General features: G+C 46.7%; 1 protein-coding gene across 2 annotated transcripts in view; it reads right to left on the reverse strand.

Moving 5' to 3' along the window:
- Nucleotides 1-26,721, reverse strand: part of BEND4 (BEN domain containing 4) — a 39,965-nt gene extending 13,244 nt beyond the window's left edge. For both annotated transcript variants that reach the window (XM_003128942.5, XM_013978637.2), the window contains exons 1-3: nt 26,148-26,721; nt 17,684-18,250; nt 3,151-3,242 (exon numbers count right to left, since the gene is read on the reverse strand). In XM_003128942.5, coding sequence (XP_003128990.3) covers nt 3,151-3,242; nt 17,684-18,250; nt 26,148-26,634 — 1,146 coding nt within the window. In that variant the 5' untranslated portion in view covers nt 26,635-26,721. The remainder of the gene's footprint in view (nt 1-3,150; nt 3,243-17,683; nt 18,251-26,147) is intronic.

Below are 27,104 nucleotides of genomic sequence, written 5' to 3' on the forward strand. Positions count from 1 at the left end.
TCACAGAGTCCTAACTAGATGGAAAATGCAGGTGTAAGTTCAGTCTCGCAAACAATGCTCTGTGAGCGCAGAGGAGTGTGGCAATCAGGGAGACCTTCTCGGAAGAAGTGGGCTTTCGGATGCGCTTTCTGTATAATAGAAACCTCAAGCTAAGAAACGTGGACCCTAGGGAGCAATCACAGGATTTTAAGCATGAGACATTTATTCTGGATCTGTATTTTTTCCTGAACCACGTTCAAGTGTGGAGATGGAAGAAGCATCTCGTCCAGCAGCCCAGGTGGGACATGATGAGAGTGAACCAGAAAGAAGGGTCTGTTCGACGCGGCTGTAAAACAAGTGGATGGCAGGAATGTGGAAGCAGAAGAGCCCGCGATGCCTCGAACGTTTCTGCCTGGGGCTGGTGCTGCCTGTTGAAGAGGCAACAGGAGTAAGGACAGCTATTCAGAAGAGGTGTCGTGGGTTTGAGGGTGCACGGGCTTTCCACTGTGGGTCAGGCAGCTGGACACGCTGGTCGAGAGTTGAACCCTGGAGACTGGGGTCTAGATCTAGATGCGGGATTCAACCCCCATGAGGCTGATGCTCAAGAGAGAACGTAACTGAGGGAAGAAGGGCGGTGGAGAGGAGATGAAAGATGCAGCTCCGGAGAACAGGGGTTGGAAAACTTAAAGCATAACAAGAAAAGGAGGGAACCAGAAGGTCCTAACTCTAAGGCCCAGAGGAAGAGGGCGTGGAGGGCAGGGCTGAGGCCCTGGGGATGAGGAGCTGGAAAACAGACCCCTTGCCAGTATTCTGATAAGGAGTGGAGATGGAGCTGGATTATTTGGGGGTGGGAGTGGGGGTGGGGGTGAAAGCACAAATGGAAACGAAGAGATTAGAGAAATAAACACAGACCAATCTTTCAGAGGTTTAACCACTGAGAAGAATAAGGTCACCATTCAGCAAGTGCCTTCAATGACAGGCACTGGGGACCCCAATGGGGTCGAGGCCTGGGCCTGACCTTCGGGGAGCTGGACGTATCATGATGCAGCAGGACCGTCCCGACCAAGGATGTTTTGGGCAAAGGAAGGAGAGAGAAGAGACGGTCATTGAGGGAGGGAAGGAGAATCAAAGGAGAGCTGATTTTCAGGGTGGGAAGTCTATTTTTTTTTTTTTTTGTCTTTCTCTTTTTAGGGTCGCTCCCATGGCATATGGAGGGTCCCAGGCTAGGGGTCCAATTGGAGTTGTAGCCGCCGGCCTACACCACAGCCACAGCAACCCCAGATCTGAGCCGTGTCTGTGACCTACAGCACAGCTCATGGCAACACTGGATCCTTATCCCACTGAGTGAGGCCAGGGATCGAACCTGCATCCTCATGGTTCCTAGTCAGGTTCATTAACCGCTGAGCCATGATGGGAACTCCAGGGTGGGAAGTCTTGAGTGCGTTTGATACTCAGGGAAATGACCCAACATCAGGGGAGAAATCAGTGCACAAGACGAGGCATAACTGACGGCACAGAGTCCTAGAAGTGGGAGAGCAGCGCCGCATGAGAGAAGGGATGTGGACTGGAGGCCCTGGCAGAATTTGTTAGATTGAGTTCAGTGTGGTGTGTGCTAGCTCTTTCTTCTTTGCTGAATTGAAGAAGGGGAGGGTGGCGTTCCCATTGCAGCTCAGCAGTAACCAACCTGACTGGTATCCATGAGGACGCAGGTTCGATCCGTGGCCTCACTCAGTGGGTTAAGGATCCGGCGTTGCCATGAGCTGTGGTGCGGTCCCAGAGGTAGCTCAGATCTGGCGTTGCTGTGGCTGTGGCATAGACCAGTGGCTACAGCTCTGATTCAACCCCTAGCCTGGGAACTTCCATATGCCCTAAAAAGAAAAAAAAAGAGAGAGAGAGAGAAGGAGATGGAGGGTGGTGGGAGCGGGGAGAAGCTGGGGACTAGAGGACAGGTGCAGATCTTTACACCGCTCCTCAAAGGACAGGGAGGGGGCAACCACCACACCCAGAGCCGAGAGTTTCCATTCCACCTTTTTGATTCTCTGGTCTCTTGCAGAACACTTGGAGAGCAGGGTGTCCTACTTCTTCAGCAGAGGGGTGGGGTCAGGGTGGGAACAACAGGGAGCAGCTGGAGCTACTAAATGGTTGGCAGGAGGATGGAACTGTAAAGACACAGGGAATGTCCACCGATGTGGGACCACGAGATGAGAGGGTCCGCACCTCCCACTACCAGCATCAACTGGCCTTGCCAAGCGAGGACAACGGACCTACCCAAGTAGGGTGTTACCTACCATTATCAATCCAAGACATGTTACAACCCCAGGGAGTGACACTGCAGCTGCCTCTTCCACTGGATTTAGGTTCTGAAGTCGAGAAGATGAAAATAACATATCCCCAGTACAGAGCTTCGAGAATCTTTTAAGAATGGACCATGGACTACCACCTGAACTGACCATTTCGTCCTACACACCAGGAGCCTGTGGTTTCTTTCACCAAGGTCTAGACGAAGAAAACCCACTGTCTATCCAAACAATAGAGACTCTCGCTCAGGGTGGGAGGTGCCTGGGTGAAAGGGTGTTCTGGAACAAACCCTGCCTCTGCCCGAGGGAAGGACAGGTGGGCTCTCCCATTTCAGGCCGCTCTGTGCCAAAAGGATGGTGGGAGACTTGCCCGGGTTATTTAAACTGTTTCTTTTTCTGGAGTTCTCGCTGTGTCTCAGTGGAAACGAAACTGACTAGCATCCACGAGGATGCGAGTTCAATCCCTGGCCTTGCTCAGTGGGTTAAGGATCCATGCTGCCGTGAGCTGTGGTGTAGGTCGCAGATGCGGCTTGGATCTGGCGTGGCTGTGTCTGTGGTGTAGGCCGGCGGCTGCAGCTCCAATTCGACCCTTAGGCCTGGGAACCTCCATGTGCTGGGGTGCCACCCTAAAAAGACACACACACACACACAAAAACTATTTCTTTTTCCCTCTCAGAGCACAGAGTTAAATCTTCACAATACATGATCTTTCTCCAAAGGATATATACTCACCCATAAGCCTCCGAGTCAAAAAAAAAAAAAAAATTATTTTGCTAGCCAATCTGTTTCGGTATATACATGGTAAACCATCAAGACGCTTCACCTTAAGGAAATTTCAATTGGAATAACATTTACCTTTTCACCAAAGACCTACCTCAGTCGGCTGGTCGGCTGGCTGTGGGATCATAAGCTGATTGTGATGCTGCAGCACCGTCTTCAGGTAATCTAAAACGGTCTGGCAGGGCACTGGGCGGAAGAAATTGCAACGGTTACACATTAGCTACCCTGTGCCGAGAAAATAAAAAGCTTTAAGGTTTAAAAAGATTTTTGATGTGAACTTCTAAAAAAAAAAAAAAAAAGACTTATTTTCTAAAGGAAACAGAATCTTCTTTCATTTGACATCCGTAGTTATTTCAGTTTGTAAATATGGAGCAGATGCTACAGTTTGGGGAGAATTCTTAGGCTCAGCACAATTCACTGAAAACTTTTAAGTCAGTTTTACCCTAAGATAAATTTGGGTCAACAATAATGCTATCACACTGAAGAACTCACAGGAGACATGTCTTCTTTGACCCAAGTTGTAACACTGGCACTTTAAAAAACGGAAGTACTGAAAACTAATGTTTTACTGGTTTTGAATCAATAACACAAGAGAGAAAGAGTGTACATGGGGAGTTCCCATTGTGGCTCAGTGGTGATGAACCTGACTAGTATCCACGAGGTTTCAGGTTCAATCCCTGGCCCTGCTCAGTGGGTTAAGGATCCGGTGTTGCCGTGAGCTGTGGTGTAGGTCGCAGACATGGCTCAGATCCCATGTTGCTGCGGATGTGGTGTGGGCTGGCAGCTGCAGCTCGGACAGGACCCCCTAACCTGGGAATTTCCATATGCTCAGGTGCAGCCTTAAAAGATATATACATATATCTGAATCATTCTGTGTACAGCAGAAATTGGCACTACATTGTAAATCAATGATACTTTTTTCTTTTGGGGCCGCCCCATGGCATATAGAGTTCATAGATCAGGGATCAGATCTGAGCCACAGTTGCAACCTATGTCGCACTGTGGCAACAACAGATCCTTAACCGACTGCGCCAGGCCAGGGACCAAAGCTGCATCCTGGCGCGCCAGACCCGCCACTGATTCCATTGCGCCACAGTGGAACTCCCAGCTGTACTTTAAAAATTTTTGAATGATTTTAAGCAACTAAAAAAAAAAAAAAATTGATGCTCATTTTTAGTGCCATTCATTCCTAGTTCTTCAGGAAAGAAGCAAGCCATGCAATTTAGACCTGCTTCCCGACAGGGACACCCCTGGCCACACAGTCCTTCCAGCGAGTGCCCCACTCCTCCCCTCCTCCAGAAACTCAACTGACCTGGTCCAATCCAGATTTGGCTATTGTGTATCTCATTAACTGTTTTGCTGTTTTTTTGGTGAGGTGTAGTCTTACGGAATCACTGAATAACTACAATAATACTGAAATACGTAACCCAACAGAGAGCCTGACTTTTTTTATACCATTGCTTAAATCTTAAGTCTTAAGATTTATATCAGAGCCCTTTCAGGAGTATTAATGAATTGCTTTAAAGGTCTTGGTAGCTTAGTCAATAACCTGATAGAATTTTTGCCCACATGTATCTTGGCTATGTGTTTTGAGATGTTTCTGTCACATTAAAGAAAATAATAAATATGGAACCTAAACCTTAAAGTATCACCACTGGGCCTTCTACACTTTGTTTCTCTCACTACTTTTTTTTTTTTTTTTTTTTTTTAAGCAAACGGAAGTTATTATCTTTATCCACTGCTCATAGCTCTGGGTTTTTTAGGTGGTATCACACTGCAACATAACAAATCAAAAACTACATTAATATCCTTTGAAGAATTTGAATGGTAAGAAGTAGAAGTAGGTTTGGATGTTTTTCTTCTTGCCAAAAAATACTTTCTCAAATAACATCCTTATGGACCTGTGTCATAGGCCACTGCTGTATAGTCATTTGAATATATTTTTCGAATTGAAGAAGCATTTTTGGGACAACCATAAAAGTCAACAGAAAGAAGGCATATGTATATCAGTTTGAAGTTGGACTCATTAAACCAAAATTTAATAAAACTTGTTAAATACCTCTCATTTCACCATCCTATAAAAAGTCTGACTCACTTTAGAGCCCATCCTGATGAAACTAAACCCTGTGTTTTATTTACAATTCTGCCACACCTTGCTCAAATTCCTTTTTTTTGGCCTTATCTGGGCCAGGGATGAATCTGCACCACAGCAGTAACCAGAGCCAAAGCTGTGGCAATGTTGGATCCTTAACCTGCTGAGCCACCAGGGAACTCCCTCAAATTCCTTTTAAGGGACCCACTTGCTGGAGAGGAGTTCTATGTCCCCACAGGCACTTTAACCCTGGATGTGGCTGAGTAGAGTCTGAATCACTGAGAGCCAGAAAAATCCCTTTTCTAAACCACATCATTTCTGCTAGGGTATGCAATGCTCAATAAGTCTGAGCAAGTTAACTGAACGACAACCAACAATTTCCCACATTACTAGGGTTCTGTAAACAAACAAAAAGTCTAACTCACTTTACGATGCCATAGTGAGTGAGACTGAATCTTCCGGCTATGGGTACCAATGACAGGAAGAAATTAGAAGACTTGAGAAGCTAATGGCGACAAGAAACAGGACTGCCCTGGAGTTCTGGCTTTTCACCAACTGTGTGGCCTTGGAACTCCACTTAACTTTTTTTTGTTGTTTTTTTTAGGACCGTACCTGCATCATATGTTAGTTCCCAGGCTAGGGGTCAAATCCGAGCTGTAGCTGCCAGCCTACACCACAGCTCACGGCAACGCCGGATCCTTAACACACTGGGCGAGGCCAGGGATCAAACCTGTGTCCTCATGGATCACCAGTCGGATTCGTTACCACTGAGCCACGAAGAGAACTCTCCATTTAACTTCTGTGTCTAAGTCTCTTCTCCTCATTGCTGAGTCTAAGGATCCCAATGCAACTGTATATAATATGTCACTGCTTTGCCAAGTGACACGTGCGAGGTGTTATTCTGGATTTAGTTTGGAAGTTTTAATAACATTTATAAATACTCACTGACGGATTAGGATTTGAATGAAACTTCTCTTGATACTGTAACTCATATTTTACATATGCTTAGGGAAAAAATGTTTAAGTGAAGCACAAACATGTTTACAAAACTGAACATTCAACGTGACCTCAACCATGATAAAAATAATTACGTGCGTAGGGAAGCGACTGGAAAGAATAAACCAAAGTGTTAATAATTACCAGTCATTATATTCTGGTCACAGGATTAGGGGAATTATTATTTCTATTTTTTATTATCCTTGTAAATCCAGTTTTAAAACATTTCTACAGCAGGCATGCATTGTAATAACTTAAAAGCTGTTTGAAGAGTGTCTATATGACCATTCTCTCCCCCTCCTTTGCTATATATGATCTTGCCTGTAGAGCCCTGGATGGGCTCGGACGCCGACTCTCCCATCTTTATACCCCAGTATTTAGGCAGCAGTGCTATCAGCTCTGAGCAAGGCCAGCTGATTTAAACACACTGGAAGAAATGGCATTTCCCGTGCATTTACTGAAGGCAAGTGGGGCCCGTGGGCTGATACTGGGGCACCCAGGCTGAAAGCCAGGCAGGATCGAGACAGGGCTCATATTATCCAGTTAAAACTGTAATAGCCAATGTCCTAGGCTCTCCGAGCACCGCCCTCCCTGCAGTCCCTCCCTGCTGAACTCCAGCCCCAATCCTTTCAAGGCAGAGACCTCCAGGCCTAGGGCGTGCCCCTGCTGTTATGGATGTGAAACCTCACTCCTAGCTGGGGTTCTTGGGTGAGTTGCCTGGATTTACACAGGGAAGTTGTAGAATCAAGTGAAATATTTTTTGCGGAAAAAAAAAAACCAAACAAACCCACAAACAGTCAGGAAAGTGGAGCTGGCTGATGAAAGGGGTAGAAAACATTCCTGCCCCACAGCTACACTGGGCTGCCTGCCCAGGAGGAGCAGGGGCACCTCCTGTCCTTCTGTTCTGTTAACCTACAGTTCTGTGGACACACTGCATCTTTTTTTTTTTAGGGCTGCACCCACAGCACATGGAGGTTCCCAGGCTAGGGGTCCAATCAGAGCTACAGCTGCCAGCCCACACCACACCCACAGCAACACAGGATCCAAGCCACGTCTGTGACCTACACTGCAGCTCACGGCAATGCTGGATCCTTAACCCACTGAGTGAGGCTGGGGACCAAACCCTGGTCCTCACGGATACTAGTTGGGTTCCTTACCGCTGAGTGACAACGGAAGCTCCTACACTGTGGCATTTCTCAGTGAGCATGCATGCAGGACCCTCACTGGTGGGAAATTAAGGGCCAGGACTTCAGGTAAGGGTCTGCAGCCCAGGTCAGACTTTGTTCTTTCAAACTCCAAGGTAAGAAGTGAGGTCGGGGCAGGATCACAGGGAGCTCAGATGCCCCAGAGGCCTTCCCATCGATTTCCTCCTACATATTCTGAATTTTAAGCAAGTCCTTTTTGCTGATGGAAAAGCTACCGTCTCAGAACCCTGGGCAGGTTTCCTTTATTCAGGTAAGCATTCTGCAGAGGAAAATCAGGTGCTCCTGGTAGGTTTCACGAGAAAATAAATGAGGAATCAACAACTGCAGAAACTTCTATGAAAAGGAAGAGGGGACAAAAAGCTACCCAACATGTCCTAGTACCTACCCTGACCCTGATATTTGTAACTTTTCCTCTATGTAATAGCATTTTATTTCCTTCATTTTTTGCATTTCATTTATTTACTTTTGTCTTTTTGTCTTTTTTTTTAGGGCCGCACCAGCGGCATATGGTGGTTCCCAGGCTAGTGGTCCAATAGGAGCTGTAGCTGACGGGCTACACAACAGCCACAGCAACGCGGAATCTGAGCCTCGTCTGTGACCTACACCACAGCTCATGCCAACACCAGATCCTTAACCCACTGAGCAAGGCCAGGGAAGGAACCCATGCCCTCATGGATGCTAGCCGGGTTCGTTAACCACTGAGCCATGACGGGAACTCCTATTTTTTGCATTTTAGAGCTACATCCACAGCATAGGGAAGTTCCCAGGCTGAGGATCGAATCTGAGCTATAGCTGCTGGCCTATGTATACCACAGCCACAGCAACGTAGGATCCGAGCCACATATGACCTATACCACAGCCACGGCAATGCCGGATCCCTGACCTCCTAAGCAAGGCCAGAGATAGCAGTCGGGTTTGCTTCCACTGAGCCATGACGGGAACTCCTGTAACAGCACTTTAAAATGTTCATCAGACAATCCTGCAATGGGTTACAAATATCCCATCGGGTATCTAAGACACCTAGATGAATGAGCTCTCAAAACAAAGACTCCCCCCTGCCTACAGGACTTTTTTTGGGGGGGATTCTTTTTGTGGGCCGCACCTGCAGCACATGGGGGTTCCCAGGCTAGGGGTCGAATCAGAGCTGTAGCCGCCGGCCTGCACCACAGCCACAGCAACTCAAGATCCGAGCAGCATCTGGCATCTGCGACCCACACCACAGCTCACGGCAATGCTGGATCCTTAACCCACTGAGCGAGGCCAGGGATCAAACCCGCAACCTCATGGTTCCTAGTCGGACTCGTTAGCCACTGAGCCACGATGGGAACTCCGAGGGCTTGTTTCATCACGGTCGGGATCTGTTAGTTGAACCCACACAGACAGCTTCTTTAACATGTTCTACGGTAACCCGGGGCTGTAACGGTTAACTGACAAAAAGGCGTGGGAAATGGTCCTGAGGTAATTCTTGCGTATTCTTTTCTTTCTTAATGTACTGAGTGGCACTCAGGAAGAGTGCGATGCTGGGAAAGTTGCTTAACCTCTCTTACCCTCTATTATCTGTAATGCAGGGATAATGACCCACCTCATACAGTTACTGTGAGGATTAAGTGCAATAACACATGCAGGGAGTTCTCACTGTGGTGCAGCGGAAATGAACCTGACTAGCATCCATGAGAATGCGGGTCCGATCCCTGGCCTCACTCAGTGAGTCAAGGATCTAGCATAAGCTGTGAGCTGTGGTATAGGTAGCAGATGTGACTCGGATCTGGCATTGCTGTGGCTGTGGCGGTAGCCCTGATTTGACCCCTAGCCTGGAAACTTCCATATGCTACAGGTGTGGCCCTAAAAAGCAAAAAAAAAAAAAAAAAAAAAAAAAAAAAAAAAACAACCCAAAACATGTAAAGCAGAAGGCACCTCTGTAAACACTGCCTTGTGTTATCTTAGAACTAGAATGTGGTCAATTTCTCACAGAGGCCTCTTAACTGACTCTGCAGAGCTGGCTGTGTGTTGTCTGAGACACTGTTAGGTAAGGCTCTTCCAAGGAAAACTGCTCTGCTTCCGTTTTTGCCCATATTAAGGGTGCTAAGGTCTCAAGAACCTAATTTTCCCGGCAGATCACTGCCTTAACATCTTGATCAGTTTCTCTTCTTGCTCCTCAAGCATGATTTCATCTACCTTGCTATAAAATTGTTTTTAAAGATTCAAAACAAATCACATACGATTTTATAGGGAGCTTGAAATTATTTACTGTCTCTGACCGCCCTCCCATCTGTGTGTTTATATCACCTTTAAGTGTCCTGTTCGCATCATCTCTGTAAAGTATAAGCTCCTGGATTGTAAATGCCTGGAAGTAAACAATGAGCTTTAAGACTCCCTTAGCCTATAGGTGCAGTTATCCTCTCGATAAAGACGACGTCCTATCTCCGTGTTACAACAGAACACGCCTGCCACTGAATCGGGGATACAAGGATGACCCTGACCTGTCTCTGCCCTCAAGCACCTGACATGGCCTGCCTCTCCTTGTATCAGGGCACCAGGAGAGAGAGACACACACACAGAATAAAAACTTGCCCCAATACTGACTTCAATCGAGTATGCATGATGTACTATAGAAAGTGGATAATTCTGCCTGAATCTGGGGAGGGTGTTTGTTACAGAGGAGGGTGTCACCTGACCTGGGTACACAAGGATGAGTAGGAGTTTCTTGAGTGGGGAAAAACGAAGGTATGTCCTAGATTTGAAGAACAGCAGGAATTAAGACCAAAAGCAAGTGCTTGGCAGGTCAGGAATCACAAATTATCCAATGGGGCTGGAATACCAGGTCTAGGTGGGAACTGAGGGGCAAGTCTCCAAAAACAAACAGGAAGTGAAGGAGGTCACAGACCACACCGAGGGTGCTGGAATTTATTCCATGGACCATGTGACACCAGCAGAGGTTTTTCAGCAGTGGGTGACGCAGGGCTTTTCAGGTGGGGGAGCCTGGAGTTGAATGGGAGGAGCTGACTGGCTACTGCAAGAGTCCATGTTGTGAGACAGGCCTCGGTGAAAGCCTCGGGGAAAGAGAGGGGACCCCACACTGCTGAGTTTGGACGAAGTGGGCTTCAGAGGAGAGGAGATAGACCTGAAGCAGGGACAGAGATGCGTGGTGGATGGATCTCAGGTTCCCAAGCTGGGTAACTGATGAATGCCGACCTCTGTACAACGTAAGACTACCACCAATGACCTAGAGAACCACTTACGATGTTTGAGTTACCAGGCACAGGACCGTGTTCCTCTCATGTTTCTTAAAGGTGCTCTTTATTTATTTATTCATTTACCTTTTTAGGGCCACCCCTGTGGCATAAGGAGGTTCCCAGGCTACGGGTCGAATCGGAGCTGTAGCTGCTGGCCTACACCACAGCAACTCGGGATCCGAGCCGCATCTGCCACCTACACCATGGCTCACGGCAATGCCAGATCCTTAACACACTGAGTGAGGCCAGGGATCGAACCTGCATCCTCATGGATACTAGTCAGATTCATTACTGGTGAGCCACAATGAGAACTCCTACAGGTACTCTTTATTGGTGCTTTCCGGGAGACCTAACAAGCACCCAGTTGCTACTTAATGTGCTTAGCATTTCCAACACTGCAATGTTATTTTTTTTGTTGTTGTTGTTTTGTTGTTGTTGTTGTTGTTGTTGTTGCTATTTCTTGGGCCGCTCCCGCGGCATATGGAGGTTCCCAGGCTAGGGGTCTAATCAGAGCTGTAGCCACCGGCCTACGCCAGAGCCACAGCAATGCGGGATCTGAGCCGCGTCTGCAACCTACACCACAGCTCACGGCAACGCCGGATCGTTAACCCACTGAGCAAGGGCAGGGACCGAACCCGCAACCTCATGGTTCCTAGTTGGATTCGTTAACCACTGCGCCACGACAGGAACTCCTGCAATGTTATTAATCTCACTTTACAGAAAGGGGCAACTGAGCTTCAGAAGGATTAGGTGATTGCCAAAAACCAGAGCTAGCAAGTAGCAGGAGCCGAAATTCAAACCAGGTTTAACTCCAAAGCCATTTTCTTCAGCTCACATTGTACTGGCTCCCTCAGTCTCACAGCTACAGCAAGAGTTGGGATGACTTTTGCCAAATTCTCAGTGAAGTAACTGAACCTTTTATTCCCCTATTCCTATCACTTGCTCTTTTTTTTTACTCATCACTTATTTATCTCTCCATTCTCCTCAGAACCACCCCCTCTTTTGTCTTTTTAGGGCCGCACTGCGGCACGTGGAGGTTTCCAGGCTAGGGGTTGAATCAGAGCTGAAGCCATCAGCCCACACCAGAGCCACAGCAACATGGGATCCGAGCTGCATCTGTGACCCACACCACAGCTCATGGCAATGCCGGATCCTTAACCCACTGAACGAGGCCAGGGATCGAACCTGCGTCGTCATGGACACCGGTCAGATTTGTCTCCGCTGAGCCACGACGGGAACTCCAGAAGCCCCATGTTAATGTGACCAGCGGGTATATCAGTAGACCCGAGCCTTTCTCCACAGGCACTTCTGGGCAGGTGTGAGTGTGGAGCGGGTGGTGAGCCTAGGAGGACACTAGCACAGCCTCACTGCAGTCACTCCAAGGGCTTTTTGTTCGTGTAGAACTAGTTATCCAAACACTGACACTGATTTATCTTTTAAAAATCTTCTTCCTTAGAACATGACAATGGTAGACAGATGAGATCAGATCTGTGTCATTCAAGGTCGGTTCCCCAGTCTGTAGCCTCCTGAGTAAGTACAGTGGATCTTCATTATTTGCAGATTCTGTACCTCCAAATTTGCCTACTTGCTAAAATTAAAATGTTTTCTACCAGTCAAATCTGTATTCAGGGTGCTCTTGCGGTCCCTGGCAGACCTGGACAGGTCATTGAATCACACATTCCCAGCCGAGGTTGAACAAGGAAACACTCTGCCTGCCTGTTTCAGCCCTCATACGATAATAAGTGTTCTCTTCATGGTCTATTTAGTGCCACGGTTTTTGCATTTTTGTGCTTTTTTTGCTTGGTGATTTCACTGTTTAAAAGGGACCCCAAACGTAGAGCTGAAGTGCTGTCTACTGTTCCTGAGCGCAGGAAGGCTGTCATGTGTTTCACGGGAATATGCCTGTTAGATAAGCTTTGTTCAGGCGTGAGTCACAGTGCTGCTGGCCACAAATTCACTGTTTTTCTTTTCTTTTTAGTACCACACCCCAGCATATGGAGGTTCCCAGGCTATGGGTCGAATCAGAGCTGTAGCCACCAGCCTACGCCACAGCCACAGCCATGCATCTGAGCTGCATCTGCAACCTATACCTATACCACAGCTCATGGCAACACTGGATCCTTAACCCACGGAGCGAGGCCAGGGATCAAACCTGTGTTCTCATGGATACCAGTCACGATTCATTTCTGCTGAGCCATGACAGGAACTCCCCGTGAATTCAATGTTATCCAAACAACACCATATATTAAATAAGGCCTCTTTAAAAAGAAACATGCTCAAAATGAGACTATACATTGACTGGTTGATGACAATGTTGTGACCAGAGGCTCCTGGGAACAGAGCTCTACATTTCTCCCTCAGAGGAATGCCTTGCTGAGTCAGCGTTCAGCGTGATTTTACAGAACAGAACCACAGCTAATAATGAGGACTGCCTGTATTTTGAAGGTGGAAGAGGGTAGTAAACTAGTTTTGGAGTCAAGGGGCTTGGATTCTAATCCAAGGTCTGCCACAGACTTCCCCTGCCCAGGTTTTTTCTGGATATGGGGATATTAACTTTTGTTTGGAGTTATGAATGTATATGAAGATACACTGAGATGATCGTAAATATACTTTTTAAAAAGTAGAAAAGCCTTTCACAATATCAACAGTGAGTGATTTTCCCTGTATTTGCCACTTTGAAAATTTCAAGATATTCTTCATGGGTCCTAATTTTTTACTTTGGAAGTTTTTTTTTTTTTAATTACATTTGTCTCTACAACCCACATTTTAATCGTATTTTAAAATCTCTGAACTTGGCGTTTAAAGGTAATTATGTGCAATTATGATTTGCAGTGTTTCTCTTCTTAGTGGAACATAAAATATTGGTGTGTCTTACATTCAATGGGGGCTTAGATTAGATGAAATATGGTATTTTTATATCCCTCCCCCGAGTTCTCTTCAGCTAGTGCTAAATGTAAGCTTTCTAAATAAATGCGACTACTCTAGCCTGACACCTTCTCCATTGAGAACTCTGCCAATCATTTTCCTTCTTTTAACAACCCCTCAGCTCTCTGCATTCCTCATCCAAATATCTCCCTTTTGCGACTTTTTTTCTTTTAACCTGTTTTCACTTTAAAAAAAATTTTAAACTTTTCAACAGATTTGCAAATTTCTAGGGTGATCATCTAATGCAAAAGAAAATGTGCTAATGCCATTTCCTTGGGATGACATATTTAATCGCCTACATCTGCAAGTAACTCTGGAAAGGAAGTTAGCGAGTACTTTCTAGAAGCTCTTTGCTTGCATGCAGTTGACAATCAATACAACTTGTTGAATGTTTCACAAGTAATACAATAAACAAAGGCCCTCCCCCTCCCCATTCGCTTTCCTTTCAGGAAGGTCTGTCACCTTCCGCTCCCCCTTTTATAGCCATCCAAGTGAAAATATTTTTTTCCTGTAAACTACGAGGCTCATTTCTTTTGAACTCTCAGTAGAAGAACTGCTCCCAGGTATGAATGCTTTCTTTCAGGGAAAAAAAGAAACAGGAATCTGAGAGTTGCTCAACGGTGTGACTGGAGAGAGGGAGGTGACAAGAACACTGTCTCGGCTCCAGACAACGGCAGGTGCCCTCGTCATCTTGGTACCCTTCCTCCCGCTGCTGACTGTTGTATGCTACTCTCCCCTTTGAACTCGTCCTTCCTGCTTGGCTATAAAGTGATCCTCTAACAGAAGGGCTAAAAGAAAGCCCTAGGTCTTCGCATGGAAGTGCACTGGCCTCTAGAGTAACAGAGGCCCCGCTGGGATCATTAGGAAGACGGACACGGATTGACCCCAAATCTCACGGCCAAGTTACTGCTTGCAAAAGGCTCATTACATGCAAAACCAGAGTATTTGCTGTACTCTTCTTCATATGAGTACCTAAACATAACAGACCCCCCCCCAACCCCGACCAAAGGCATAGCTCATAGGGTGTCAAAATGGATTCCTGGGTGATCACGCACAGTCTGATTTGGTGTTTGGCCCAAGATGCAGATTAGGACGTTAAGGCGGGAGGGCGGTGATTCAAGGTTTCCCATCTTGAGTAGCTCTTTCAACCTGACATCCAATACTAGGGTGTCTCTAGGTAATGAGTTAATAATAATCACAAACAGCTAACCCTTGCCTGCATTTCGCACTATTTTTTTCTATTTATAATTGAAAACCTGATTCTCCTCTATATAGCTGAGTTTCAGTATACGTGATTTAAAGCAGCCACGGCTCTCCACGCAGAATGGCGATGGGCTCAGCATAACAGAGGGGACTGTGTGCTGTCACAGTGATGACCATTAGCCTAATTTCAACAAGTGTCACTCAAGGTCTGACCATCAAGAGGACTCAAGACATGGCAGCCTTCTGTCTTTCTGGGAAGCAGAGAAGGACAATGATTAGTGGCAGGGTAGCAGTAAGTTCTCTCTGACACAGACATTTCACCCGTACAGGCTCAGGAAACAGGAGGTGGAGTGAACCTCAAATTTGCTTGGTAGGTTTGCCAAGGACAGACAGCTCACCAAACACGTAGGATTAGGCATTAGGCAATAACACTCCAGACATCTGCGGCCCTGATCCTTGCTCTCTGAAACTCTTACCCGCCGTCCTGAAGCGCTGCTGTAAGGGTCTGAGGTTGGCTGCTCTCCCCTACTGAAAGAGGAGGAGTGGGTAGTAAGATGCAACATACTCAGGGGTAAAACTCATGGTTAATTGACCATCATTTCCACCGTGAACGTGGTGGAATCCCAGGGGGTCAGCCGCACCCATTTCTCTCTGGCTTGGAGACACCAGCAGCGCCCTCGTGCTCCTGGGTCCTGCCCAGTCTCTCCTGCAGGCAGAGCCCACGTGGCAGGGAACACACCAAGACTCTGCATCTGGCCCCACAGCTCAGACGCAACAATGGGGAATGGACTTCCTTCGCCTCTTGCCTCTCTCCCGTAAGACAATGGCACTCAGTCTAATTCCAAAATATCCTGAGCCAAATCTCAGCTCTATTTGGGGAATCCTTTTATTTAAATGTTTTTTTTATCACTTATTTATTCATTCATCTATCTATCTATCCATCCATTCAATTCTCTTGGGGTCGTACCCGCAGCATATGGGCATATGGAAGTTCCTGGGTCGAATCGGAGCTGCATCTGAGGCCTAAGCCACAGCCACAGCAACGCAGGACCCCAGCCACATCTATGGCCTACACTGCAGCTTGCGGCAACACTGGATCCTTAACCCACTGAGTGAGGCCAGGGATCAAACCCACATCCTCACGGATACTAGTCGTGTTCTGTACCTGTTGAGCCACCAGGGGAACTCTAGGGAATTCTTTGAAATGAAAGGACAGAAGGAAAATAAATTTCTGATCTGGCAATTCTAATAAACAAGCAACTGACTTTCTTCAACATTTCCTTCTTTTTACATGAGCTGCCAAACTGGGTGGTGCAAAGACACCTAGTTAGGAAAAGAACATAACTTCTATTTCTATTTATGAATCAGCCTTAAGAATTTTAAATGTTGATACCAGACCTATATAAATCACGACAAGTCCCTTTTACCTTAGCTTTCAATAATCTCAGTAAATACAATTAAACAATTATGTTAAGTAAAAAAAAATTAAAGGGATTATGTATGTTTTATTTTGGACATAATACATTAGATGGTAATGAATATGTACACTGGCGAATACATGCTCAAAATTTTTTATCGATGGGCTGCATGAATAAAAAGGTCTTAACGTCTTTTATAAGGCAAGACATGTGGGAATGAACTCAAAGATATAGGTAAAATCAGGATCTTTCCCAAGAAGGAAGAAATGGCTTTGCAAACCAGAGACCACCTTGTCATAAAGATGACTTTCCTACTTGGCCGATCTAGTGTCCTTGAGAGGCAGGAAATGCCTCATGTTTAGCCAGGAGCACAAATAGTTTGGTACCCGCTTAACAACTGGTCTGTCTCTGAGCTATTCCTTTTTAGTTTACAGTTGCTTATCAACTTTAAGGGGGAGTATGCATGCTAAGAAGAGATGATGCCTATTGAAAATAAGAAAGGTGGGAAGTTAACCAGATAGAAGAAACTATTTGTTCAGCACTATGTGGGCCCTGCCTCTCTAGGTATCATTTCACTTTCATTTCTATCGCAGACCAGCAAAACACATATATCAAAGTCTCTACAAATACAAAAGTTATTTTAAAGGACTGAAGTCACTTTTTAAAGAAAACTCAAGCTTACAGCATCTGGTCTATTTCAATGTCATTACACTACATCTAGGAATCACTTTCATATCAATAGGTTTACTTTTTTTTTTTTTTTTTTTTTTTTTTTTAAAGCCACATCACGATTTCCCGTCGTGGCTCAGCAGAAGCGAATCCAACTAGGAACCATGAGGTTACGGGTTTGATCCCTGGCCTCACTCAGTGGGTTAAGGATCTGGAGTTGCTGTGAGCTGTGGTGTGGGTCGTGGATGCAGCTCAGATCCTGCATTGCTGTGGCCGTGGTGTAGGTCAGCAGCTGTAGTTCTGATTGGACCCCTAGCCTGGGAACCTCCATGTGCCGTGGGTATGGCCCTAATAAGAAAAGAAAAAAAAAAAAAAAAGTTAAAAAAAAATTAAAGCCACACTAGCAGCATATGGAAGTCCCTGGGCCAGGGATGAATCTGGGCTGCAGCTATGACCTATGCCACAGATGGGGCAACCTTAATCCACAATGGGAGCTCCTCATTTTTTTTTTTTTGTATTACTAGGGCCACATCTCTGGCATATGGTGGTTCTCAGGTATCGAACCTGCATCCTCATGGATACTAGTCGGGTTCGTTAACCACTGAGCCGCAACGGGAACTCCAGGAACTCTTCATCTTCAATAGGACTACAGCCTTCAGACCCACACCAAGCAGCCTGGCTTAAACACTGAACAGGCTAGTTGCTCATGCTAAAATGTGTTTGGGATTACTGGCAGGCTAAGATTGTGTACGCCCGTCTTCCCAACTTTCCTACATCACTGGCCAAAACAAACAACAAAAAGTCCTACAGGCATGCATATGTACGTGCAGATAGGACAACGAAAGGAATGAGTTTCAGGTGTCTTACGAGTCACAGGGCAGGGTACCTGGGATGCTCTCTAACTTTCTTCTGAGCTCTTCATTTTCTTGCTGCAGTGAAATCACTTCCTGCTCCAGCTCCTGGCATCGAGGACAGTAGCCCTCTTCTTCCTCCTCCTCTTCCTCCTCGGGCAGCGTGGAAGAGGACGGGTGACCGTGCGATTCGGACGTCGCTGGGGAGGTCCAGCCACCTAGTGTGTGCACGGGCGACGTTGACAGAGGATCCACATCTGCCAGGTGGCCATACTCACTGACCGAGGAGGTGTTTGGGGTCGCAAAGCTCCCCGAGAGCAGGTAGTTTTGTAGGGAGTCAGTGAACACCCTCAAGAAGGCAGAAGTTTGTTGTTTCCTTTGCATATATTGCATCTCTATGTCTACACTGTCTGAGGTCTGACTGTGGACCGCTTTGCCAACGGGACACTGCTCCTGTCTTTCGGTGTAACTTGAGCCTTCCTGCTTTACGCAAGAAATCATGGATTGAGCGTGGCTGGAGTCCAGAAGTTTTCCTCCACAATTTAAGAGGCTAAGGACTCGGCTGCACTGCTGAGCAAAGGCGTCCAAGATCATACGACTCTCTGAAACACACAAGAACACACATCAGAGGCTGACAGCGAAGTCCAGGGATACGTACGGTCTCCCATCTGGAGTTCCACTTTCAAAAATGTTGGAAACACAGATTTCCACTGTCTGGCACACACCAAGGTGACACGGCGAATCCACCTGCATAGGATACATGGCTTCCTGCTGCTCTGCGATGAATGGGGTGCCTGATGAGCCACCCCGACCCGACTCCAGCGGGCACCCCAGAGAGTCTCCCTCTTTGTGGCCCCGACTGGCCTGCAGGGGTCTGAATGTCACCTCTGGCTTCATTAATATCCTCGACTCTAATGAATCGCGCCAGCCCTGCAGACTCAATTCCTCATTGACAGGAGGGCTTACGGCAATCATTACTTCTATTTCTGGAGCGCCCTCGTGCCCTTGCTGTTCATCAGCTGAGACAATCCCTGCTGAGAGGACGCTGCTCCCAGACGCACCCCGGAGAAGAACGAGGGGTCTTTCTGAAGAGCTCACTTAAACATCTCAGGTAAACCGGGGGGGCGGGGGGTGGGCAAGAGGCAAATGACCCGCTCCAAAGCAAGACCGTGCCATCGGATATCTGTGTTCACGATTCTTTTACTTTACCTGCTCACTTAGATTTCTCGTCAAGGCCAGTGTTGAGCCTGATCTGTATGAGCATCACTGAAAAGCAGTGGTGCTTCTGAGAGCTTCTCCCATCAAATCACCAAGTCTCCCAAATGGCACGTGCCAGAGCGCGCCAGTTAGGTCCCCACAAATCTATTCTAAAGCACAGTGGCTGTCAATCCGCCCAGAGAAAACAATCAGTTCACTTCAGAAAGAAAGAAAGAAAACCCTAATATTGTGAAAATGTGGTTTAATGCTGTCAGTCTAAGGGTCTTGAGAATTCACCCTAAATGTAGGCGGACATTCTCTCCTTTCTGGACCACTCAGAACGGGTTTTTTATGAATTCCCAGAGGGAGATACTTCAGGGCTTACACAGAGGTGTGAGAGTGGGTCCCATTTCCTCTCCCCCCAAAGAGAACAATGACAACAAACAAAATACTGTAGATTTTAGATGCCAATGTCTGTCGTTCAGGAGAGAAATGCAGCTAGCCACTTGCAGTCTCTGGAAATGTCAACTAGTTGTATTTTTTGAAGGGAAAAAAATAAAACTTTAGAAATGAAAACGGTGGGATCTTCAAGGCCTTTTATGAGGACAACAAACCAGAACAGTCTTGATTAAGCAGTCAATTTCTCAGAGTTCCCGCTGTGGCGTAACGGGATTGGTGGTGCCTTGGGAGCGCTGGGACGCAGGTTGATCCCCAGCGCAGTGGGTTAAGGATCCAGCACTGCCGAAGCTGCAGATCTGATCCCTGTCCTGGGAATTCCATATACCTCAGGGCGGCCAAAAAAGAAAGGAAAAAAAAAAAAAAAAAAAGAAATCAATTTTTCTAGAAAATCCAGGATGATGACCAACAAAACCAACCCTTCAGCAACCTCCATGCAGTACCTCACGCTCTATTGTGTGTTTTTCTTTCTATTCTTCCTGAAGTAACTTAAGATGTCAGGGGAAGGAGGTACAGGTCTCTCTCTTTTTTGAACTTTTTAATAAGAATTTAAATAAAGCCCAGAGCATAAAGGAAGCACCCCTTACATCTCCCAAATCCATTAAATGCTACCATTCCTAAATCCCATCATTCCTAAATCCCTCAGAAAAAATGACAAGTTAGTACCCGGAGGGCAGTTCTCTTCAGTTCAGGAGAGGCTTATAGACTCTGTATTCCATGGGTGGCCTGGGGTTTGAGGACCAAGACAGCATCACAAGAAATTTTCACTGAATACACACGGGGACTCTTGTGCATAAATAGAGCATCTTCGCTTATAGCTTTTATACTCTTATCCTGAGTCCCACAAATATTACACTCACACCTGTTTTTTACAGGATGATTCTGCCTGGTGAAGAAAGAACCAGATGCCAGGGACAGTTTCAGGCTAGAGATGACTGAAGGGCTGGGAACTTGGCTGAAGTAACAGCCAAGATAAAGTCGGCTTGCTACCTTGGAGAAAAAGGGGTGTGCAGATGGGCAGTATCCTCCACAGACGGAACACTGCCAGTGACAATGTCTGCCCCCAGCCAGGTGGAACGGAAGAACTGACCTCATGGTTTAAACCAAAACTTAATGGAAAAAGACTTCAAATAGTTGGGATTATGGAGGAGTTCCCGTCGTGGTGCAGCGGAAACGAATCTGACTAGGAACCATGAGGTTGTGGATTCGATCCCTGGCCATACTCACTGGGTTAAGGTTCCGGCGTTGCTGTGAGCTGTGGTGTAGGCTGGCAGCTGTAGTTCCGACTGGACCCCTAGCCTGGGAACCTCTATATGCCTTGGGTGCGGCCCTAAAAAAAACAACAAACACACAAACAAACAAACAACAACAACAAATAGTTGGGTATTATATTTTACAATGACCAAGAAACCAAATGAACAGTTGAGCCATGCAAGTGAGGAGGTTTAAGATGTTGCCCTCTCATTTCGTCTGTGTTTTTGTTCTCTTAATAGTAAAATTAAAGGACAGTATTGATTGGGAATTCTCAATTCCAGCTCAGTAGCAGTTTTCATTCATTTAATCCTATAATCCCATTCTAGACCTGAAGTTGTAGTTACTGTTTGCATTTTAATCAGCATAGTCCCAACTGAATGGCCCATACATCTTTAACATAACCTTGATGGAAGGAAGAAAATATGAAAGGAAAAACCAAAATAAATTAGCCTAGAAAAAACTGCTCGATATAGCTGTCTCATGTCCAAAGGAGCTCAGCTGTTTTGATTATTTTGATAAATCATATTAGGGTATAGATTTTAAGGGGAAAAAAATCTGACTTAGGGACAAGCATGATTTATTTTCTTAATTGAAGGATAAACTTGTAATATGCCGAGAAAAAAATCATTATGTAATACACCACATTATGAAGATAATGTATTCAAGTACACTCAGAATATCAGAGAATAGTTACTACAATCATAAAACAGTTCTTGCCTGCTGTTTTTTCAAATGCTTCATTCTGAATTTGTTCTCAGAATTGATATCTGTAAAAAATAGCAATGTAACCCTTAAAGTAGAATTCTCTTCCTTTCAGTATCTTAAAATATGTGAATAGTATTTTACATTGATACATTGAAGGGTGTGATGAAAAATATGACTATTATACTTGGTGGAAAACAGCAAATTTGTTCCATTTAATATATATTGCAGCCAGCAATACTTCAGCTTTCCAGACAGATTATAATTAGAAATGCAAGGACTGTGCAATGCCCATTATCGCTAAGAAATGGAGAAAAGTTCTGTTTTCATATGAACACAACTGAATGGCCACTGATCCAAGATTCTTAACTGGCAAAGTGTGAACATGTATTTTGCATTTTTTAAAACTTTTTCCTCCTAGTTACAGAATGCTCCACTCCAATGATGCAGGGAAGTAGAAAGTCAACAGTTTACCAAGAGGCTTTAAAATAGCTTCCTTTATCTGTAACTTGTCTAAAACTAAACACCATAAAATGTTAATAAATCACAATCCCAAAACACCCTAAAATGACATCTCTCTAATTTATTGTGCTTTATTGTGTGATCAATAAAGGAGATAATATCAGGTTGCAAACTGTGCTTAGTCTGATTCCTGAATCTGAACGCATTATTATTTTTATTATTTTGCTTTTTAGGGCCGTACCCAAGGCATACGGAGGTTCCCAGGCTAGGGGTCCAATCGGAGCTGTAGTGCCACAGCCATAGCAAGGCCAGATCTGAGCTGCACCTGCAACCTACACCAGAGCTCACAGCAATGCGGATCCTTAACCCACTGAGCAAGGCCAAGAATCAAACCCAAAACCTCATGGTTCCTAGTCAGATTTGTTTCCACTGAGCCACAATGAGAACCCCTTTTTTCTAAAAAAATTTTTTTTAATTAAAAAATTCACTTCTACAAATTCTTCAGAATTTAAGTGGTTTAATCCATTCTAAATCTGATAAGCAAAGAGGGATTGGGAACTCAGCGATGAAACACAGGCTCCCTACTTTAACATCCTTTTTTGTAGGTAAAGCCTTGCATGGAATTTGCCCATCACAGCATATCCCCAAGAGTATTCTGTTTCTATGAAGGAGATCATAGTAGCCAAGATTAGTGATAACCTTTTGATTTTAGCCCAGTGAAGGGCGAAATATATTAATATTAAAAATGTAGAAGCAGAAAAATATTTTTGTGACCCGCGCTATCATGTATCCATATATTATATCTACCAAAAGGATTTCCAACTAGTTCAAAATAGATAATTTCCTTAAAGTATTAATACAACTTCTTTTTACGAGAGGACTTTGCAGCATAGAAAATAGAAGTTAAAAAATGAAAGCCTCTTTGGAAGCCATCACCCCTGCCTTAAATCAATGAACTACTGTCTGACTTAAAAAAAAAAAAAAAAAAGCCATCCAATTTTTTTTCCTAATGGCAAACATCAACACAGCAAAACAGGATGCAATTTTTCTAAATAAATAAATCAATGATGTGTCAAAAATTAACAGATGAGTTAATATACTCGGTGCTATCAAAACCAGATGGTGCTTCCTAATATTCATCCTGCTCAGTCAATCCCTGAATATTTTCTGGACCATCGGTATATAAAATAGGATGCTGCTATTTGTGATGGCAAACAAAAGCAATCATGCCTGCCAAGCACATACTATAACAGGCAGCATTTCAGCTCTGCTAGACAGAAAGTAATTAGAATGCTTTTAATGTCCAAAAGAATGATGCTGATAGGCTGCCACAGATGTGTAGATTTATGAATATTTATATGGTGGTTTATAGCTGACACTTTTATCAGTTGAAGAAGATAAAATATCTGCCTGACTCAAAAGCTTGACAGTCAGGTTAATAAAATCTCATTAAAGAGAATGACCTATGCAATTATATAGGATTTATTGTAATTCATTTTTGATTGTACTCTGCTTAAAGATGCAATTTCCCATTTCCTGATGCCAAATTTAGGCTGCATATCAAGATCTACGTGGGTTTTAACTCTAAGCCTCCCACAGAGGAAAAATATGCTTTTAGAACCATAGTATATTACCCCTTTTAAGAAAAATTATACTCTTCAGGAGATTTTATAAGAATCTTGAAAAAAAATCTATTTTTAATCATGTATTTCTCCTCTCAATAGTTTATGGCCCTTAATGGCAAATAAGATTCACTTCAACCCTTTCATCTTTTCACTGCATTTACTCTGGACCCTCAGTTATCTCTCTTCCATCCTTGATTCATTTCATCACATCCATGTTTTGACTATTTTCAGTTTACCAGGTGGCCTGAGATGTTGCAGTAACAGTGTTGTGAGGGTGCAACAAGCAAATCACCACCCCCACCCCACCCATGACGCTGAAATGGCTATCTGTGCACACACGCTTATTGGTTCAAAGTGGAACCACTAGCTCCTCAAAGAGCCAATCAGCTCTTCAGGTGACTGTCCCTCTGATGGCCACTCACATCACTGTGTCTGTTAAGAGATGGCTTTGCCCCTAATGATTAATATTATGATCACAACTCATGATGTCTAGTACTATGATCTTTTTTTTTTTTTTTTTTTTTTTTTTTTTTTTGCCCCTGACCATTTTCCTCACTGCCAAGAAGAAACCTATCATTCAATTCCCGTCTTTCCAACAAGCATGTGGCATCCTGTCTTTGGTGCCATCAAGTTTACCTCCCTATGACCTCTCTTTAAAATAAAAAGCAGCAGCAGCACTGAAAATAAAAGGAAGTAAGAAATACAGAGAGCTTGAGGGGTATCAGCAAACTCCTTTTCACTCTTTAAGATTCAGTAATTTGATTTCTACCTGGGGACAGAGATAAAAACCAAACAGGACATTAGAAGAAACACAGAAAGAGAACATTCAAAACAAGATAAGAAGGAAAAAAAACAACAAAAACTCCTTATGGATGAAAGAGCAGGGGAACTGCCAGCGTAGAAGGGACCATGGAAAGGACAGCATGTGACTGGTGCAAAAAAAAGGAAGTACACGAAAAAGAGCAGGAAAAAGCAAAGTTAAAAAGTATGGGTGAAAATGAAAATGAGAGGGGGTAGATTTACACTGTATTTTAAAAAAGTAAAAGACTGAAAGACAGTCCACAAAGATTGAAAGGAGAAAGCAAGGGCAAGATTAAAGGCGGAACTGGGCAGATAAAAAGTGGGGGAAAACCCAATAACATGGTGACACTGAGGTCGTGCAAAGGAGTAAGCGAAGGATGGAATATGGGAAAAGGACTCAAACTTCGGAACAAGGTAAGAATAAGGGGAGATAGAGCTGAGCTGCAAAATTAACAAGGAACAAACAAGAAGCAGTACATCAAAGTAGAATCCAAACCCAGAAAGAACACAAATCTCAGTAAGGGGGGGAGGGAGAACAGAAGAAAAATGAGGAAACTGGACATAGGCTAGCCTAACAATGAATGCAAAAAACACAGCAGAATTTAAAAACAGAAAAAAAAAAACCACACCCCACAAACGATAGGAACATCCACACAAGAACCCTGCTCAAAGCCCTCCAACATCCCCAAATCAGTGAGAGATGTGACAGAACAAGTCTTCACTATAACCTGTAATTAGATTTTCTTTCTCAAAACCAATCCTTCATGTGTCAAAATATTGACAAACAACAGAACATGAGCTTAAGCATCTATAACTCATTTCAAGACAATGCTCATATTTTCATTAGAAAAAAAAAAAAAGCCTTGGACTCACTGATTTGCAGGATTTGGGGGGGCGGGGGTTGCTCCAAGTGCCATAAAAGGCCTGAGCCGGAACTTTTAGTTCTGGGGAGCGGGATAAACAAGACTGCGCGTCCTCAGGGAGCAGAGAGCAAGCACCCTTGGGTTCAGGCCCTGGACTGCGGGCCTCTCCACCTGCCGGCCTCCCTCCCCGCAGCCGGGCACGAGAGCCGGCTTTCCCCAAGAGTCTCGTACCCTGGGCTGGATGCTCCCCGAAAAGCATTTCTGCGGGGCCGTGCCCGGGATATTCTGGAGGCTCGGAACCCCGCGGTGCATCTGAGCCCGCCCGGCGTGGGGCGTGGGGGGTGCCGGCGGGTGGGCACCAGAGCTCCCCGGGCTGGGGGAGGGCGGGAGGTCTCGGTCTCGACCTCCAGGGCGAGCGCCAGTTCCACCCGCGTGGCAGGCGTCCAGGAGCCCCGCGTCTTACACCCATGGGCTAGGACTCCAGGGTGGGAGGGGAGAGAGGGGCAGAGGGCGAGGCAGAGACTCCGCGCGCACGAGAAACACAGCGCACAGAAAAAGAAGAGAAACAGCCTTTTGTCGAGGGGACCGCGACAGAGGGAGGGAGAAAAGGGACCAGAGGGCAAAGGAGGAGGAAAAACAAATGGAGGAGAAAAAGCTATAAAGGAAGAAGTAAAAGGAAAAAGTGAAGCAGCAGAAGGGAAAGGGAGGGCGTCCCCGCGAGCCGCCAGAGTAGCTGCCGCTGTCACTCCAGGGTGTCCCGTCCCCACTCCCGGCCCGCGGATCCCGCGCCAGGCTATATATCCCGGCCACCGGCCGCCGCGATTCCTGAGCGCCAAGCAGGAGGCGAGAGCTGCGGAGACACCTGTTAAGAGGCGCGCACGCCGTCGGAAGCCCGGGACGCGGCGGCGGAGGCGGGGAACCTTCCAGAAGTTGCTGCCGGCCCGTGCAGACCTGGGGGTGCGCTCAGACTCCGGGATTCTCCCTCGGCCGCGGGCGCGCGCCCCCCCACTTTTCCTCACGCCCTTCTCTTTGGGCCCAGCGCGCCGGAGGGTGTCCGCGGTCCCCGGCTTCTCCTTCGCGGGTCCCACTCCTCCCCCCCAGACGTGGCGGGGCGGAAAGTTGAGCCCAAGAGTTGGTACCTGCGCTGAGCTCCAGGCTGGCGCCGTCGCCGCCCGCGCTGCTGCTGCCCGCGGCGGCCGCCGGGCCCGAGCCGTACCTGACGACGGCGGCGAAAGAAGAGGAAGATGAGGCGGCGGGGGCCGCCGGCGGCGGCGGCGCTGAAGTCCTCAGGTGGCCCTGGGACGCGGCGGGCGTGCAAGACGGAGACGACGACGAGGCGGCAGCGGCGGCCCGGCCGGGCCCGGGGGGGTAAGAGCTCTGCGCCTGGAACTGCTGCGGCGGTGGCGGCGGCGGCTCGCTGCTGCTGATGGAGCCGGCGGCGTGCGGCGCGAAGGGCGGCGGGGGCGGCCGCACGTGCGGGAGCTCCACTAGGGTGGGTCGCTCGTAGCGCTTGGCCAGCGCCGGTCTCTTGCTGGGGAACGTCTTGAGGACGCTGTAGGGGCCGCGCTGCTTGTAGATTTTGGGGACGCTGGGCCCCTCCTCCGCCGGCTGCATCTCCTCCTCCATCCTGCGCCTCGGGGCTGGTCCCCGGTTGCACGCCCCCTCCGCGCCGCGCGCCGGGATCCGAGGATGCCTCCGCCGCCCGCCCGCCGGCTCTGCCCGGGTGCACGCGTGTGGGAGGGTGGGTGTCTGTGCCGTGGCCGCCGTCGCCGCCGCCACTGCCGCCTGTCGCGAAGGCTGGCATCGCCGAGCCCCTGCGCGGGGGGCTGCCGCCCGAGCGCTGATTGACAGGCTGCCTCGCCAATGCCTGGAGGGAGAAAGGAGGTAAAGAGCAAGTGTTTAGGGTAATATCTGCTAATGATAATGGGGGCGGGGGCGGGGCCTGGCGCCGCCGCTGCCGCTCGCGTGGTCGCCCAGCCGGGTGTGCGCCTCCGACGCGGGAGGGAAGGGATGAGCCGAGACCTGGAGGGCTTCCTGGAAACAGCGCGAGGTTCCGGCCGGGACGAGACTCCCGAGCCCCAGACGTGCACGAGAGG

This window comes from Sus scrofa, chromosome 8 (genome assembly GCF_000003025.6).
Source record: "Sus scrofa isolate TJ Tabasco breed Duroc chromosome 8, Sscrofa11.1, whole genome shotgun sequence".
Lineage (NCBI taxonomy): Eukaryota > Metazoa > Chordata > Mammalia > Artiodactyla > Suidae > Sus > Sus scrofa.